At 39.9% G+C, this 14,788-nt stretch overlaps 1 protein-coding gene across 1 annotated transcript; it reads right to left on the bottom strand.

The window, feature by feature from the left end:
* Positions 1–4,034: 4,034 nt before the first annotated feature.
* On the bottom strand, positions 4,035–9,669 carry LOC105918964 (protein NDRG1). Its single transcript, XM_012854171.3, has 12 exons — positions 9,537–9,669; positions 9,128–9,233; positions 8,666–8,786; positions 8,198–8,260; positions 8,045–8,105; positions 7,378–7,464; positions 6,385–6,441; positions 6,106–6,272; positions 5,901–6,000; positions 5,409–5,444; positions 5,268–5,319; positions 4,035–4,541 (listed from the first exon to the last, which is right to left on the bottom strand). The coding sequence occupies exons 1-12, from the start codon at positions 9,582–9,584 to the stop codon at positions 4,321–4,323; spliced, it is 1,119 nt and encodes a 372-aa protein (XP_012709625.2). The 5' UTR covers positions 9,585–9,669; the 3' UTR covers positions 4,035–4,320.
* Between the last annotated feature and the right edge of the window lie 5,119 nt (positions 9,670–14,788).

Below are 14,788 nucleotides of genomic sequence, written 5' to 3'. Positions count from 1 at the left end.
GCGACGGCTCCCTCAGTGAAAAATGTTAATCTGAGCAATTATCGAGACATTTAGAAAAAAATAGTCCCATAACGAGAGTTTAATCTTTTTTTATTTATTTATATATATATATATATATATATATATATATATATATATATATATATATATATATATATATATGTGTATATATATATGTGTGTGTGGTCACCGTATTAACTGCTTATTAATCAATTTAAAAATGTCAATATCCCAATTTGGAAATGCAATCAGAGAGGCCCTCTAAAGAATTCAAAAAGGGGAATATTGAGGTTTCACCAACCCCGATCTGAAATTCCAATATGGCTACTGTCAGGGGCGGTTCTAGACAGGGGCCAACATGGGCCCATGCCCCTGTAGAAATGGTCCTGGCCTCTGTACTAAAGACATAACATTAAATACACTTCTCATAATTATTTGCAATGGCAAAGAAACCATAACTGATTGGTTACTTTGACCAATTTTATTTTTTACCTACACAGTTTTACTCTTAGAAGGATTTAAAAATTAAGATGTTTCACGTTTAGCTTTAGCCGTATTGAGCTGGGGGCAAGTTTTCAACTGCTAGATCAGGGGTCTGAAACCTGCAGTTCCAAACCCACAAGTGGCTCATTTAATATTATTACACAGTTAAATATTGCCATTTTATTGTTTCATTTTTTTTGTTCTGTGCCCCTGTGAAAAAACACTGGCCCCACCTTGGCCCCCCTGGTAAATTTGGTCAAGAACCGCCACTGGCTACTGTGTTCGTGATGCGTTCCATTTGCCTCGGGAAAACGGATATAGACTTAGATTTAGACAACTTTATTTGTCATTTCGTATGGACAAAGTGCATACAGAACGAAAATTCGTTTGCATACAGCTTGAAAAATTACAGTAAATTGCAGGATGTGCAGCAGTGATTTATGTAAACAATTGAAATGTAAACAATGCAGGGGAAATAGACAGTGTGCGATTCACGGTGTACAGGTGAGTATTATTAAAACCGTGCAATACACGAATGTGGTACAGTGTCCATTTTGTGGCTTCAGCGGTTCAACAGTCTGAAGCATATGTGCAAATGTGTAAATGTGCAGATATATGAATGTGGTACAGTGTCCATTTTGTGGCTTCAGCAGTTCAACAGTCTGATGGCAGATGTGCAATATGGACACAAATGAATCTTACTAAAACTAAAGCTAAAGAGTAACACTAAAATGAGAAGCTACACCAAAGACACAATAAGCTCAACCAAAGAAAGAACTCCAGAACTTAAACACGGAGAGATCAAATGTATGCAATCTGGAGTTGAACCCAACGAGGCACAGAGTTCTGGTTGGATAGCCGCAGGTTTCTGGTTCCAGTGAAGGAGCCTGAGAGGTCCACATTGAAGCCGCTCAGGCCGTCAGTGGAGGAGTCCTGGTGGTCAGTTGGAAGGCTGGAGAAACACACAACACAGAAGATCTAGAGTAAGGAGTTGAGGCAACAGCAAACCTTAAAGGGACTCTGTAGAGTAGGAGTCCATGAACACCGGAGACTGGCAGTAGAGGTTCTCTTGAGAACAGTCTGTAACCCAGAAAAAAAACTCTGTAGGTCTGCCAGAGTGCATCAGGAACGCACAGCAGATCTCGGAAAGTCTACTGGATGTAATCTGGACACAAATAAGCTAAGGAAATTGGCTGGGGGGGCCGACTGGGACCCAGGGAGCAGCTCGGGAGGACGTCTAGGGACCCGACTGAGACGTGTGACCGAAAGAGCCCTTGTTGGTTGATAAAGAAGACCTCTTCAGGATTAGCCTGGGACCTTCCTGGCCCTCAATCAGGATCCGGAAATTAAAATCAAGGCAGAACCCCATGGGTCCACTCATCAAAACACTAAGGAGCGGGGACATGAGACAGAGGCGAGGCCAACTGGGGACCCTTGTTCAAGAACGTGGGTACCGTTACTCGATACGCCGATGGACCGCACTGGAACCCCCTTAGCAAATCATTTTACGACAGATACTCAAGAGGAATGTTCTGAAGACCGATTAGATATCTCGCTTGTCAGCGTAGGAGGTGCAGGAGGAGAATTGGGGTGAGGATAAAGGGAACATTGCAGTAGAAGTGGATAGCGATTAAGATGAAGAAGAGGATTACGGTAAGATGGAACAGGATGATAAGGAGTACATATGAAAAGTGGATAGTGATAAGAAGTTTGAAGATGGCAGAGGAGAGGGTGATGATGTCGAGCATGCTACAGACAGCCCGGAAGACGATGGGGATGTAGAGGTTGATATAGGAGTCAGCGCAGGAGAGGGTGATGGTCTGAACAATCCTAAAGTCAGCATGGTGGGGTTTTTGAAGGCAGTGCCGAAGGGGTGTCTGAGGTCAGTACTGAAGGAGTCCCCAGCTGAGTTGGTGATGGAGGATTTACAATGCTGTCCATGGTTGCTGAGCAGATGACGTGGGAGCTGCTGCTGATGGCGACACATAACCTGCTGTTACTGCTGCTGGTGGTGAGGATACTCCCCCAATGCAGTTCTCTGGAAGGTACATTCAGGTGTGGTGCTTGGCAATGCTGCAGGTGAGGCTCCAGCACTGGAGCTCTGAAGCGAGGGATGCACAAACTTGAGGCTTGAGCCATCTAGCACTGGGGAAGGCCCAGGCCACGAATGAGATGTGAGGCGATGTGCAGGCCTGATATTATCTAATGTTTTGCTCTTTGCTTAGTAATCTTTTTTTGGCTTGTACTGTCTTGTCAGTTTTGTGAAATAACGTTACGTGTCAGAGTTTTTTTTTATGTTGTGTGCCTTCTGAAATGTCACTACTTTTTTCACTTTTGTTTTTGCATTCTGCTACAGCAAGACAATTTATGTTGTTTACCCCTGAATCTATGCTGAGACCATTGCACTGAAACCCACTGAGATGAAACAACACTTGACGTGCGAGTAGGAGCCCTAGAACGGAGCGAGAACTGGGGTCTTATGTTTATATGAAGTCTTAGGAGATTTCTCCCATGAATAATTCATCCCAGCATTTTAATGAAAGCCAGACAAAAGAAGCTTTGAAATTAAGATGCAACCCCCCCGACCTACGCGCATACATAAACCAAATAATTGTGACTTTGATGCCGGCTGTCATTGTATTGCCTTGGATCTGTGTCTCAGTCATCTCGAACTCAAAGCTCAGAACAATCCATCCACTCAGGGGCCTACACAAACAGGACCACCTACACACGCATGCGACTAGTCTCCATGCAAACACTGGGTCATGTAGACACACACTGAAACCACAGCTTGTCTGTGAACAGACAGAGACTTTTTATATATCCCACTTTACAGCAGTAAGAGGGGAAAAAAAACTAATGTCCGACACAAAAGTTGACATTTAGTGTTATTTAATGCAGATCACATAGTGTGCTTGGCATCTGAGTCTGTTATATAGCCCCATCTAGTGGTATGGGTGTATGTAGGTGTTTATGCAAAATATATCATTTTTGTTCAAGAGAAATAATGCACTGTTTGATTTAAATTCACAATAAGTATTGTAGATTTGTAAAATACATATGTAGTAATCTTTGTGATTAAAAATGTATTCTTTCGAAGCAACAAACTGAAACAAGGGAATAATGTTACAATAAACATTGTATTGTCCCTTTGGCATCTCCACAGTAAGTTAGGGAAGAACATTTTTATGGTGGTTATATTGCATCATGTTAAACTTTGTCTTCCACACTTATTTTCATGTTTTGCATACAAAGGAACAGGAGGTCTTGTTAATGCTTTGCTCAGTTTGTTCTCACTTCCAGCTAATGTTGGGAGCTGAGATAATCGTGCATGCGTTTATATAACAACAACAACAATAATAATAATAATAATAATTATCATACTTTTGTGATAAATGATACCATTCAGTGCGACAGTTCAGATTTTTTCCTTAATTTGTTAAATTGTGTTTATTTGTTTACAACAATTACAACTCCAAAAGACAGAAGCCCCACAAGACTGTGCAAAAATATTAATAAAGTTCTTCAAAAGAATTACACGACCACTTTCATTATATCTTCCTCTACTTTATTTAATTAGAAACATGTATAAACAATGAAGTCTACAGGTGATACAAACTGGCAGTTCAGGGATGAGAGGTCATGATTAGACAGGCATAAGAAAAGAATGAAATAAGTTCAAGTAATATTAGATTTTTGTTTTTTTAGGGAGATAAAAAAGATGAATACAGTGACAGGATTACTGTAAGAATAGGAAATAACTAACAAAAGGTAAAAGTGCCGGTGTACTGAGATTTGAAGTGATTTAAGTGCAAGTCTCTGAGCAGCATTGGTATTCTAGCATGCCACTTCAGCAGTGTTTGAGAGGTTCTGGCTCACAGTAGAAATGCTCTCCATGGAGATATCAGTGTGTGTGCGCCCGCGCCTCTCCTCAGTGCCATGCGAGTGTGTTCGCGCACGCTCATTGGTGTGTGCGCGGCCTCGAGAGCCATCCAGTGAGACGTTGCTGGAGCTGGATGTTGTCCGTGAGCGAAGCCTGGTCATGCTGGCGCTGGACACTGAGGAAAAAGGAAGAATACGTTTTTACTACAATGCACTAACATTGTCAATGGTCTGCTTTTGGATTCTATATTGTTTTTTTATAACTGTATAACTGAAATTTATTATAACGCTTGGTCCAGTGAACAGTAGTTGTACTGCAGCTAGCAGAACATCACACGGGGTGCCCCCTCTGACATCTAAGATTAAAAACCTGTGACTTCAATTCTCACAGATTCACCAACATTGGACATCAACACAGACTGGAAACACTTTGCCTGGTCCTGTGAATCTTCACTTCCACTTTATCCATTAGATGGCAGCGTCCAAATGTGGGATCAACAGGAATGTGTATTCATCCTGCTCTGTATCAACGGTTAACTGTTGTTGGTGGTGTAAAGATTTGGGGAATATTTTCTGGTCTCAGTTTTGACACCAAAGTACAAATTGAGCTTAATTTAATTGGGTGCTGTTGCTGACCATCTCCATCCCTGTATGACAAGGTGTGCTCATCCTCTGAGTACTACTGTACTTCCAGGAGGTTAATGTACCATGTCACAAAGCTCACATCCTCTGCACAATACCATATGGACCAAATTCTCTGAGAAAATGCTTCAGCCCGGTTGTTGCATCTGTTTCACAAAGATTTAAGGCAGTTCTGGATGCAGGAGGGGGTCCAATCTGGTACTATTAAGGTAAATAAAGTGGCCGATGAGTGCAAAGTGTATGAATATTTATTTACTCACAGTATCCCATTCCCTGGATGAAATATTTTAGGGCTTCAATCACTTTTGCCGGCTATGGAAAGAGAGAAAAAAATCAAACATGATCAACTCATTCTGTGACCAATAGGGAGCAGACTAGTCTGTTTGCGCTTCCTGTCATACCTGATCCACTTGAGGAAGTCCTCCACAGTCTGCCATCTGGAACAAACAGCAGCACAATTACAGCTTTATGGAACAAGGCGGCGTCAGAAAACGAATTTCTGCAGGGCGTGATTCATAATGAATGATTCATTAATAAATGAAATGCCAGCAGGGCAGGATTTTCATGTGACTGATGTGGGTCATTGTTTGGGGCTGCATAGCCTATGGGAGGATGGGGGGGGGGGGGGGCACAATAAGAGGTTCTCAACCTAATATCGAAAAGAAAAACATGTTTTGACAACTTAATGGTTCTTAAAAAAAATTGTTTTTTTTTTTTTAAGAAAGGGCCTAATGAGAGGAATCCATGTGCTTTGTGTTGTGTGTGATGCGGAAGAGAACGTGAGAGTTTGGGGCACGGGGCAGAAGGAGGGGTTTTGCATGGTGTAGTGCCATGATTATGCACCGATACACGAGTGGTGTTCTGCTGTTCTCTCTACCCATTTGGTCGTTTACCTTGAGCAGCGTGGTCTTAGTCGGGTTCAGTTTAGAGTTGCAGTCGACCACAGCTTCCACAGCTGGAGAATTATCCCCGACAACCAACAGGGATGGGCACCTATGATGGGATCCAACAGAACCAGAGGGGAGATCATTGTTATGAGGCGCGATGAAACATGCTGCCAACGTTCAGCCCTCTTTTTAAATCTATTGTGTCTCTCACATGAGGGTCCTGACGTTGACGTTCCCTCCGGCAACGGGCCTCTCTACCTCCAGGGCGTTGCGGTTGTTGTAGGAACGTAGGAACTGGCTCACGTTGGACTGGTTCATCGTCGTTGTGAAGTAGTGACGGTACGTAGCCACGAGGTCTTGATTCGTCAGGATCTCATCCTGTTGGTAAGGCGATGCAGATGCTTTATGCATATCGCACCTTTCACCTTATTTTTTTCCAATCGTGGGCTAATGAAAAGCTGTCATGCTGTTGCGGCTTCTGATAGCTTACCTTTCCAAACAAGTGTGTGATGACTTTGTCTGGGAGAGTGAGGGTCCAATCAGTGATCTACACCATAACAAAAACATTTGGACCATGTTAGGTTATGGTGTTCAATATCAAAGAGGACCAAAGCAAAACTCAATCTGAGCCCACCAGCCACCCCAGCACAGCAGATCATATTAATATTGTCCAAACTTATTTGTTCTTGCAGTCTGCAAAAAGTGAGCCAACTGTGAAGTAAACTGACGATCTGACAGAATGCGTTTTGACAACCACACCAATGACTTTTACATTGTCTATTAATTAAATGGCCCTTTGGACAATGTAGTAATTTTATATAAAGTTATTTTAAGCTTAGATTGCTTAGTCATTGATCACGACAATTCCCATTAAGGGACAAATAATTGTAAAAATAACTGTAATTGGCAAATTAGAATTGTGTATTTTGAAGTTTAACGAAATGAACATGCTGTAAACACCTTTTCAGACTCCCCTAAAGATTGTTATACATTTTCTAAAGTCCCATAAATGTCTATCCCTATAGTACTTTTATTTTAAAAAAATAGCATCTAAATTAGAAAATGGAATGATAACAAACTTATCAACTTAGACTATAATCCCTCGAGGCGGACTCCAGGCCAGAAAGGGGCCCTTAGCAGCCACAAAGTTCATGTTCAGTATATCACTGTTTTATTATATCAATCATGAGGAAGTTAAAATGGAGGGAAAAAATCAGCCGAGATGGTAATTTGCAGAAGACATGTGGCAGACATCTTATGGTCTTTCCTGTTCCTGTGATTTATATGGAAGATCGTTCCTGGCTCTGTATTACATATGCAAAATAATGAGCTTTTTGAACATAAAATTAGGTAAAACTCTCCATAGTAGATAATGCAAGATGCAATCCAAGATGCAATCAGAAGAGTGGAAATGGGCTCAATGGAGCTTCTGAGTCATGTTAACATATAACAGACAGAATATGTCGATAATGCAATTGTATACCTTGTTTGCAACAGTGTCCATCAGGCTCTCGGCATTGGGGTTAATGTTGATCAGAACCAACCCATCCACTAAATCAGGGTAATTGAGCTAAACACAGAAGAGAGGGGAAGGAATTTGTCAGCCGTTCATTTTCACAGTCATGAAATTCACTGGTATGACATTTCTCTTTCCTGAAAAACTGGCATGGTGTTCAGGGCAACCTCACTTTTGCACTAGATTTTCATTTACCCTCAGAACGTGAATAGGATGACTGAAACTAGAACTTGTTAATCAATCGACCTGGGGGCAGTTCTTGCATGAATGCTGCTCACAAACCAAAACCAACACTTACTCCCCAATGAAAATCATTCTGCTAAAGAGCAGTAACTTGTTTTCATCATTTAAGATATTTTTTTAAAATATATAGATCTTTTTAATGCTTGTGGTACACAAAAACTATGTTTCCCAAATACACGTTGTGCTTTTTTATGTTTTTCTCAATCAGAGGTGGACTCAATTTATTAAGAAATAAAAACAATGATATGGATATACAATAAAGTTAATTGTTTGGGGTCAGGGTTAGGATTAGGATTTCTTTTGTGGTAACTAAGGTGTGCCCACTAAGAAAAGGTTACTAATATTTAATTGTGTGCATCATCTCCAGAATGTGAAAAAAAGTCAGACTTACAGCAAATCTGGCCAGGATGTAAGCTCCTGCTCCAACTCCCACAGCGATCACACTGTTAATGCTGCGAAGCACACGACACAAAGAAGAGCTAAATTACCCAAGATAGGGAAGAACAGGACTTAAGGTGTTTGGTGGGAGATATCCTTGTCTTACTCAAAGTAATTGAGGACGGCAGGAAGAACTTCAGAGAGCTGGTCCATGGTGGGGTAGGTGTACCTGGGGGGGTCAAATATCAGATTTAACAGCGGTTCTGAAGCTTTTGTTCATCTACAAAGTTCAATGTGAGTCTGAAAACAAAATTAAATGGACATTTGCTAAATAGAGAGGAACGGGGTAATTATTGACTCACAATTTACTTATTTTATTTAAAGGTTAGGGGGAAAAGGGGTTAAATTTAACCTTAAAGACTTTAGGCATGAGAGAAACAATTTTTCAGAAAATGCAGCAAGTTCCTTTCCACAGTTGATGATACTGTCTCGTATAGAGATCATTGTATTACCAGCTGATCGCTCACATGTGCATCCACAATGATATAGTTGTTAAAAATGTTAGTAAATGCACAGCGGTCTTCTTCAGTAAATTAAATCAATAAACGAAAGGAAACAGAAATGATCTACTCACGCAGTGGGCAGAGTTTTGGCTTCCTCGTGTTGTCCAGGAGCTTCGACGTGACAAACGGGTAAATGGCGAACTATTTCCTGCATGTCTTCGTGGTTGAACAGAGTCTCAAAGCAGGATTTGTCTGCATAGATCACAAAAAAATTCAAGAAATATAAATAGATTTTATGTAAATTACTCATCACCTCCAAATACAGACTAAGACTTGCTTGGTATGCAGAAGAAGGAATCAAATATGGAGAAACGTTTTGGCTCACGGGGGGTTCAAACCAAAAGATTTAATCAAACTCTTTCAGGTGGTTAAAAAGACCCTTTGCTTTCAAAGTGATTCTATAAAATGATCTCAGAAATGGATTCTTCAGCAGCGGCAACATTAAGATGACTTTCCTTTTGAATCAGAACAGATTCCACTGAAATGTAAACGACAGAACAGCTGAGCTGCAGGGTCTGAGGGCTGCGACTTACGGTTCAGTCCAACATCGTGAAAGGTGAGGATGACGGGCCGGTTTGCTCTCGGAGTTCCTGTCATGATGCAGTGGACGTCCCCGTACTGAGTCTCCACAAGCTCCTCCTAATGCAACATTCAGATAGATCTATTCAGATTGCACTACTTCACCGGGCATCCTCTCAAGCATAAAGTACACCTTTTGGCCAAAAGACAGATTCTAAATTGCATTCTGGGTAAGATTATATTAAAGAGAACTTGCGCTGCTAAGTTTGTGCTTTGTTTTTGCTCTTTCCTTCCCCTAAGGTGCCAATATTAATATGCACAACGGTGGTCCCCACGCACTATAATTTGTTTGTAAGTTAACCTCATTAGAATGAGATAACAATGGATCCAAGCAGCTGTTGCCTTATAGTGTGTCATACTCACAGTGATTTGGGGCTCAAAGACAGAGTCATCATTCTCCTCCAGAACCATGGTGGCTCCTTTTGAAATGTGATTCTCTTCAGCTAGATACTCCGCGTGACGTGCAGGTCAGTGCGTCTCTGGCCGACTTTACGTTTGAGCTGGTTTTTATATCCTCAGACGCTGATCTACTTTTAAGTCTTACCAACCTGGCTCAGGCAGGGCCAACTGGCCCTCTTCTTTGTTAATCTGACCTCAAGCTGCTGCTGTGTGTGTATTTTGATTGCAGGTAATTAACCAGGGCAGTCTTGCAACAAAACAGTTATTAAAAATGCTTTATCTAAAAAAGATGATTCATGTAAGACAATGGTTTTGATTTTTTTTTTTATTTCCTCTAAAGATGACAATCTTTTTGACTTTTTACATCTTTGAGACAATTTCGGTTGATGTGCAACTCATATAAAAAATAGGAGTTCAATTCCCAGGAAAAGCGTGATATTTATCAGTTTGCAGGAAGAATTCAGCATATTGCCTATACATTGAGCCGGGCCCTGAGAAGGTCAGCAATTTAATCTCTGCGGGCCATCTGTTATTTAAAGAATAGCCGGCTGTTAATGATATAGCTCAGGCAGTATGACCCTTCTTTAGTTGCTGCATTTTCAAATTGATTTCATCATACTACATTTTAATGATCATGCTAGCTTCACTAACTACTGGGTAAACATAAAATGGAATAAATGATGTCTACTTTTTTAATTAGGGTTCAGTTATGGTACTTCCAGGTCTAAGCATAAATGCATGTTTTAAATAGCAGTCTTTTGTCTTTATTGCTGTCTTCTGCTTTTGATACTTAGCTTTTGGATTGCAGTTGGACACAATTTCTGATCTATTGTCTTTTAGTTATTTGCATTTTCTGCATTGTATTTTTATTTATTAGAACTGCAATTTTATGTGTAGGTAGATTTGCATAGTGTAATGCATGCAAAATACAATTTTTTTTCAATTGATACATATAATCAACAAGTTATTACGAAGTTTTTAATTGCTTTAAAACACAAAGAAGAAAGTGGTGACTGAGGAGTCAGATAAAAATAAATTAATTTGTATTATTTAAAAGTCTAAAACGCATCACTTCGTAAAAATGTGTTTTGTGTTAGTTGATGATCCGCAAAACTGTTGATTTGGCTGCCATCTGTTTTTGATTTATCTTTATAGCTTTGATGTCAATGAAAATTAGCTTTTTGACTTAAGAACTCAATGAAATGACTTATCATAGATTTGCAAAAACACCTTTCCAATGCAAACAAAACTCTAGAACAACCACCATCTGAACAATAAACTATTTGTTTTTCATCGTTTCAAGCATCTGTATGTTGTGGGAAAGCTTTGTCCCCAAAAATAAATGTATTATCTTTGGGAAAACAGGCGGGACAAGTAACCACTGCTTTTCATCAAATCCTGATTCAAATACTTTTAACTATGTGCTGCTTGCAAGATCAGCAACTATTGAAGCACAATTTGTTTCCAAGTGTTTATTTGCTGAGACAGCAAAAATGTTTTTAATGAAAGCAACTCAGCAGAGGTTACCTGCAGTAGTTGAGCTACAGACAATAACAGCTGGCTGAGTGGAAACAGAGCAGACGGCTCTGATCGCCTACATATGGACACTGACACGGCTGGACCATGTGGCACATTGTACTCAATGGCAGCAGTGTGTGCAGCAGGTTTAATCCATTTACCGGTGGCTAAAGATCAGTAGGTAGCAGATGGGACCTACTCAGCTTCACGTCACTCTCAAAGCCAGTATATCATTGGAAACCCGACTGGAGTCTGGCCCGCAAACCCATTTCAGCCCCAACCACTGTCCCATTTTCCATAGGAGCAATTGTGACTAAGCGTATGTTTACTCAGACAAAAGCTGCAATGAATAGGCTTTCCTCCTTTTGTGTTCCTAAATATTTCTGCATTTTGGTGTCTCTGCAGATGGCAATGTCAGGGTTTGTAATATAAACACATTATAACAGCATTTAACATGAGTCACCTTTGCCAGCTCCCATCATTTCTGTTCAGCTTTACCTACTAAAGGATCAACATCTCCAAAACATTAAAGATAAAATAAATCCATCCATTCATTGTCGACATGGGCCCAAAATAATGAACTACTTTGGGTTAAATTGTTGCTGTTGCTCTGCTCTGTCTTCTGTAACTCTGCTCTGTCTTCTGTAACCCCCAGTCGGTCGAGGCAGATGACCGTTCATACTGAGGCCGGTTCTGCTGGAGGTTTTTCCTTCCCGCTAATGGGTGGTTTTTCTTTCCACTGTCGCTTCATGCTTGCTCAGTATGAGGGATTGCAGCAAAGCCATGGACAATGCAGACAACTCTCCCTGTAGCTCTACGCTTCTCCAGGAGTGAATGCTGCTTGTCGGGACTTTGATGCAATCAACTGGTTCCCTTATATAGGAATTTTTGACCAATCTGTATAATCTGACTGATTTTGACTTTGTAAAGTGCCTCGAGATGACATGTTTCATGAATTGGCACTACATAAATAAAATTGAATTGAATTGAATTGAATTGCTGTAATGTGACAAAATTAAGAGAAAAAAGTTTTGCCTAATGTTCCCGTTATTTTTTTGTTTTCTTTTAAGATCCATCCATCCAGTGTCTATTTGCATGCACAAGGAGAACATGCTCACGCCATCCATAAATAAATAAAGCTTCGGCCACAACTTCACCGAGTCCCAAGGTGCATGGAGAGGGTCAAAGATGTGGTGAGGTGAAGACTCTAGCAACACTTGAAGGATCAGATGACCTTGATGAAGGCCTCAAGTTGAAATGCACTGGTCAGCTGATGGAGTTGTTTCCTAGCTTCAAGCATTGCTGGAGTCTCCACCTTCCACGCAGAAACACGCCAAGGCAAGGATTTAAAACCCAGTGCCAGGTAACAGCTCGATTAGCTGCAACTCTTTGCGCACCTTTAAATAAAATACAATAAAGTAAATAAGGACACTGCTGATTTCTATGTGGCAATTTGAATATCTCAAAAACATCAGGGGAAAAAGTAATTAAACAAAACCAGTGCTAACTATATCTCATATTTTAAAGATCTCAAAACATAAACAACTATACTAAAATAAAATAAAGTAGAATAAAATAGGTTAAATGCTGCTGCCAAAAAGCGGTATTTTTTTAGGAGAGCTGTCCAGAAGCTGTCCATTTGGTATGTTTGCATCAATGCTTTGGGTGTCCACTAGATGGAGCTTTTTGTCAATTTTGTTAACGGTGGTTTTCAAAGGACAGCACGAAGAAACTTAAACTCTATCACCTCAATAATCAATGTTATTATTACTGTTAGGAAATATATTTGCAGCCTGCAGAATCATAGAAGAACACAACATATTACATACAACAAACATATTATATATGACCAATCTATGATTCAGTGTGTATTCATCAGGAAGCTGTATTATGAGCTCAGAAACGGGGGGGAAATGCATATGGAGAGGTTGTTAGTGATATAAAACTACCCAACACTTTATTTTCTTCCCTCATAGATTCTCTTGACGTTCATTGATCAGAGCAACCAGAACTGAAAATGTAAAGGTAACAACTTGTTGTGAAAGCAGGTGAAAATCTAACTGTCCGGTTCTCAGCTTTCAAAACATTCTAATTATACACCCAGCAGCTGCTGCTGCCTACCACATGCTTGACTCTCAGTGTATTTCTTCCACGTACGTGTGCGTGATGCCGTCTCTCTCTGTGCTGCTGGTACTATTTGTGATTTACAGTAAGTCTGTTTACACAGTGCCGTGTAGGTTGCGTGCCTTTCTTAGAGGAATTTTGTGTGTGAAAGACTGGAAATGGTTTGAGATCGTGATCAATGGAAAGATTTGGTCTGGGTTAGCTGGAGACTCACAAAACAGTTTAAAGAACCAGTTTGCATTATCTCTCAAAAGTATTCATACTCATTGGCATACCTCAGTGTGTTTTCTTGGGATCTTATCAGATAGTCCACAGCAAAATAATGCGTACTTGTGAAGTGGGATTGAAACAATTTTTTTTAACTAATACAATTTTCATAATTGTGGCATCCATGCGTCTTCAGCCTCACTTCCAACAATACCTCTCAATAAAATCAAGTGTAATCAATTGCCCTCAGAAGTGACCTAATTAATAAATGGGTTCAACCTGTTTGTAATTTACTCTCGTTTTAAATGCAGCTGTTCTGTGAAAGTTTCAGAAGCATTGTGTATGAGTGGTAGAAAAAACAATGATAAATATGAGGGACGTGGAGAAAAAGATTATGTAGAACCAATTTTGTCAAACTGTGAAATGTACAGAACTGAAAGAGAGAGAGAAAGGCAGGAAAAGGATGGGGTCTTGAAGGAATACTGGGAACTGAAGGGAACAAAGAAACAATCTGTATAATCAGGAAAGCATTATTCATTCATCTTCATGACACAAAACTAATCAACAGAATTTAGTGGGTGGATGATATAGCTGTTTCGCACCAATGTATAGCAAGTGGTGAACAAACAGCATCAGGAAGACCAAGAAACCCAGCAGATAGGTCAGAGATGAAGTTGTAGAGATGTTTAAAAAGAAAAAGATCTGTTAAATATGAAGAAAACCACCAGAGCTTTTGAGAACAAGGGCCAAAACCTTGACAAAAACCCCTTTAAAGTAAACCAAACATTTTGTTGTTATGTGATAAAATAAAATAGTTCAACAAGTGAGAATAGTTCTGCAAGGCGCTGTATACAATGCATCAGCGCTTTATGGTGCATCTTTTAAAACATATTTCCTAAAAGGAGAGGAAGGTATTTGCAAATGAATTATGGATATCAGCATAGTCAGTCAGTGTCAATGTTAAGCTCCCTTAAACTTTTATTATTTTATCTACTTCAAATAAAGGAACAATTTAATTGACCTGTGAGCAACAAGGAGTTTAAGGTTAATCTTTTTCTCAGTAGTTTACTTATAAAATGTTTTATTGGAATATAAAATGTTTTATTAGCTGTACACAAATTATTCAGTACAGGTTTTTGGTAGCAGTTGAAACAAACATTATATGTGCTGTAGCGATAGCTGTAGAAACAGAATGACTAGCAGGAGTTGGAGACTGTTGATCCCATCTGAATAGATTTGAATTTGGTCTATTTTTGTTTAGTATTTTTCTGGGGTATGTGCTTGTAGTCAGAGACCATATTTTTTACATCCAAGTGAGACTAGAAGCTCCTGAGCCAGATTATAGCTCCTATACAAAGACACGGGGA

Source organism: Fundulus heteroclitus, chromosome 3, assembly GCF_011125445.2.
Source record: "Fundulus heteroclitus isolate FHET01 chromosome 3, MU-UCD_Fhet_4.1, whole genome shotgun sequence".
NCBI lineage: Eukaryota > Metazoa > Chordata > Actinopteri > Cyprinodontiformes > Fundulidae > Fundulus > Fundulus heteroclitus.
The sequence above is the reverse complement of the archived record's forward strand: the minus strand, read 5'-3'. Positions and strand labels throughout refer to the sequence as shown.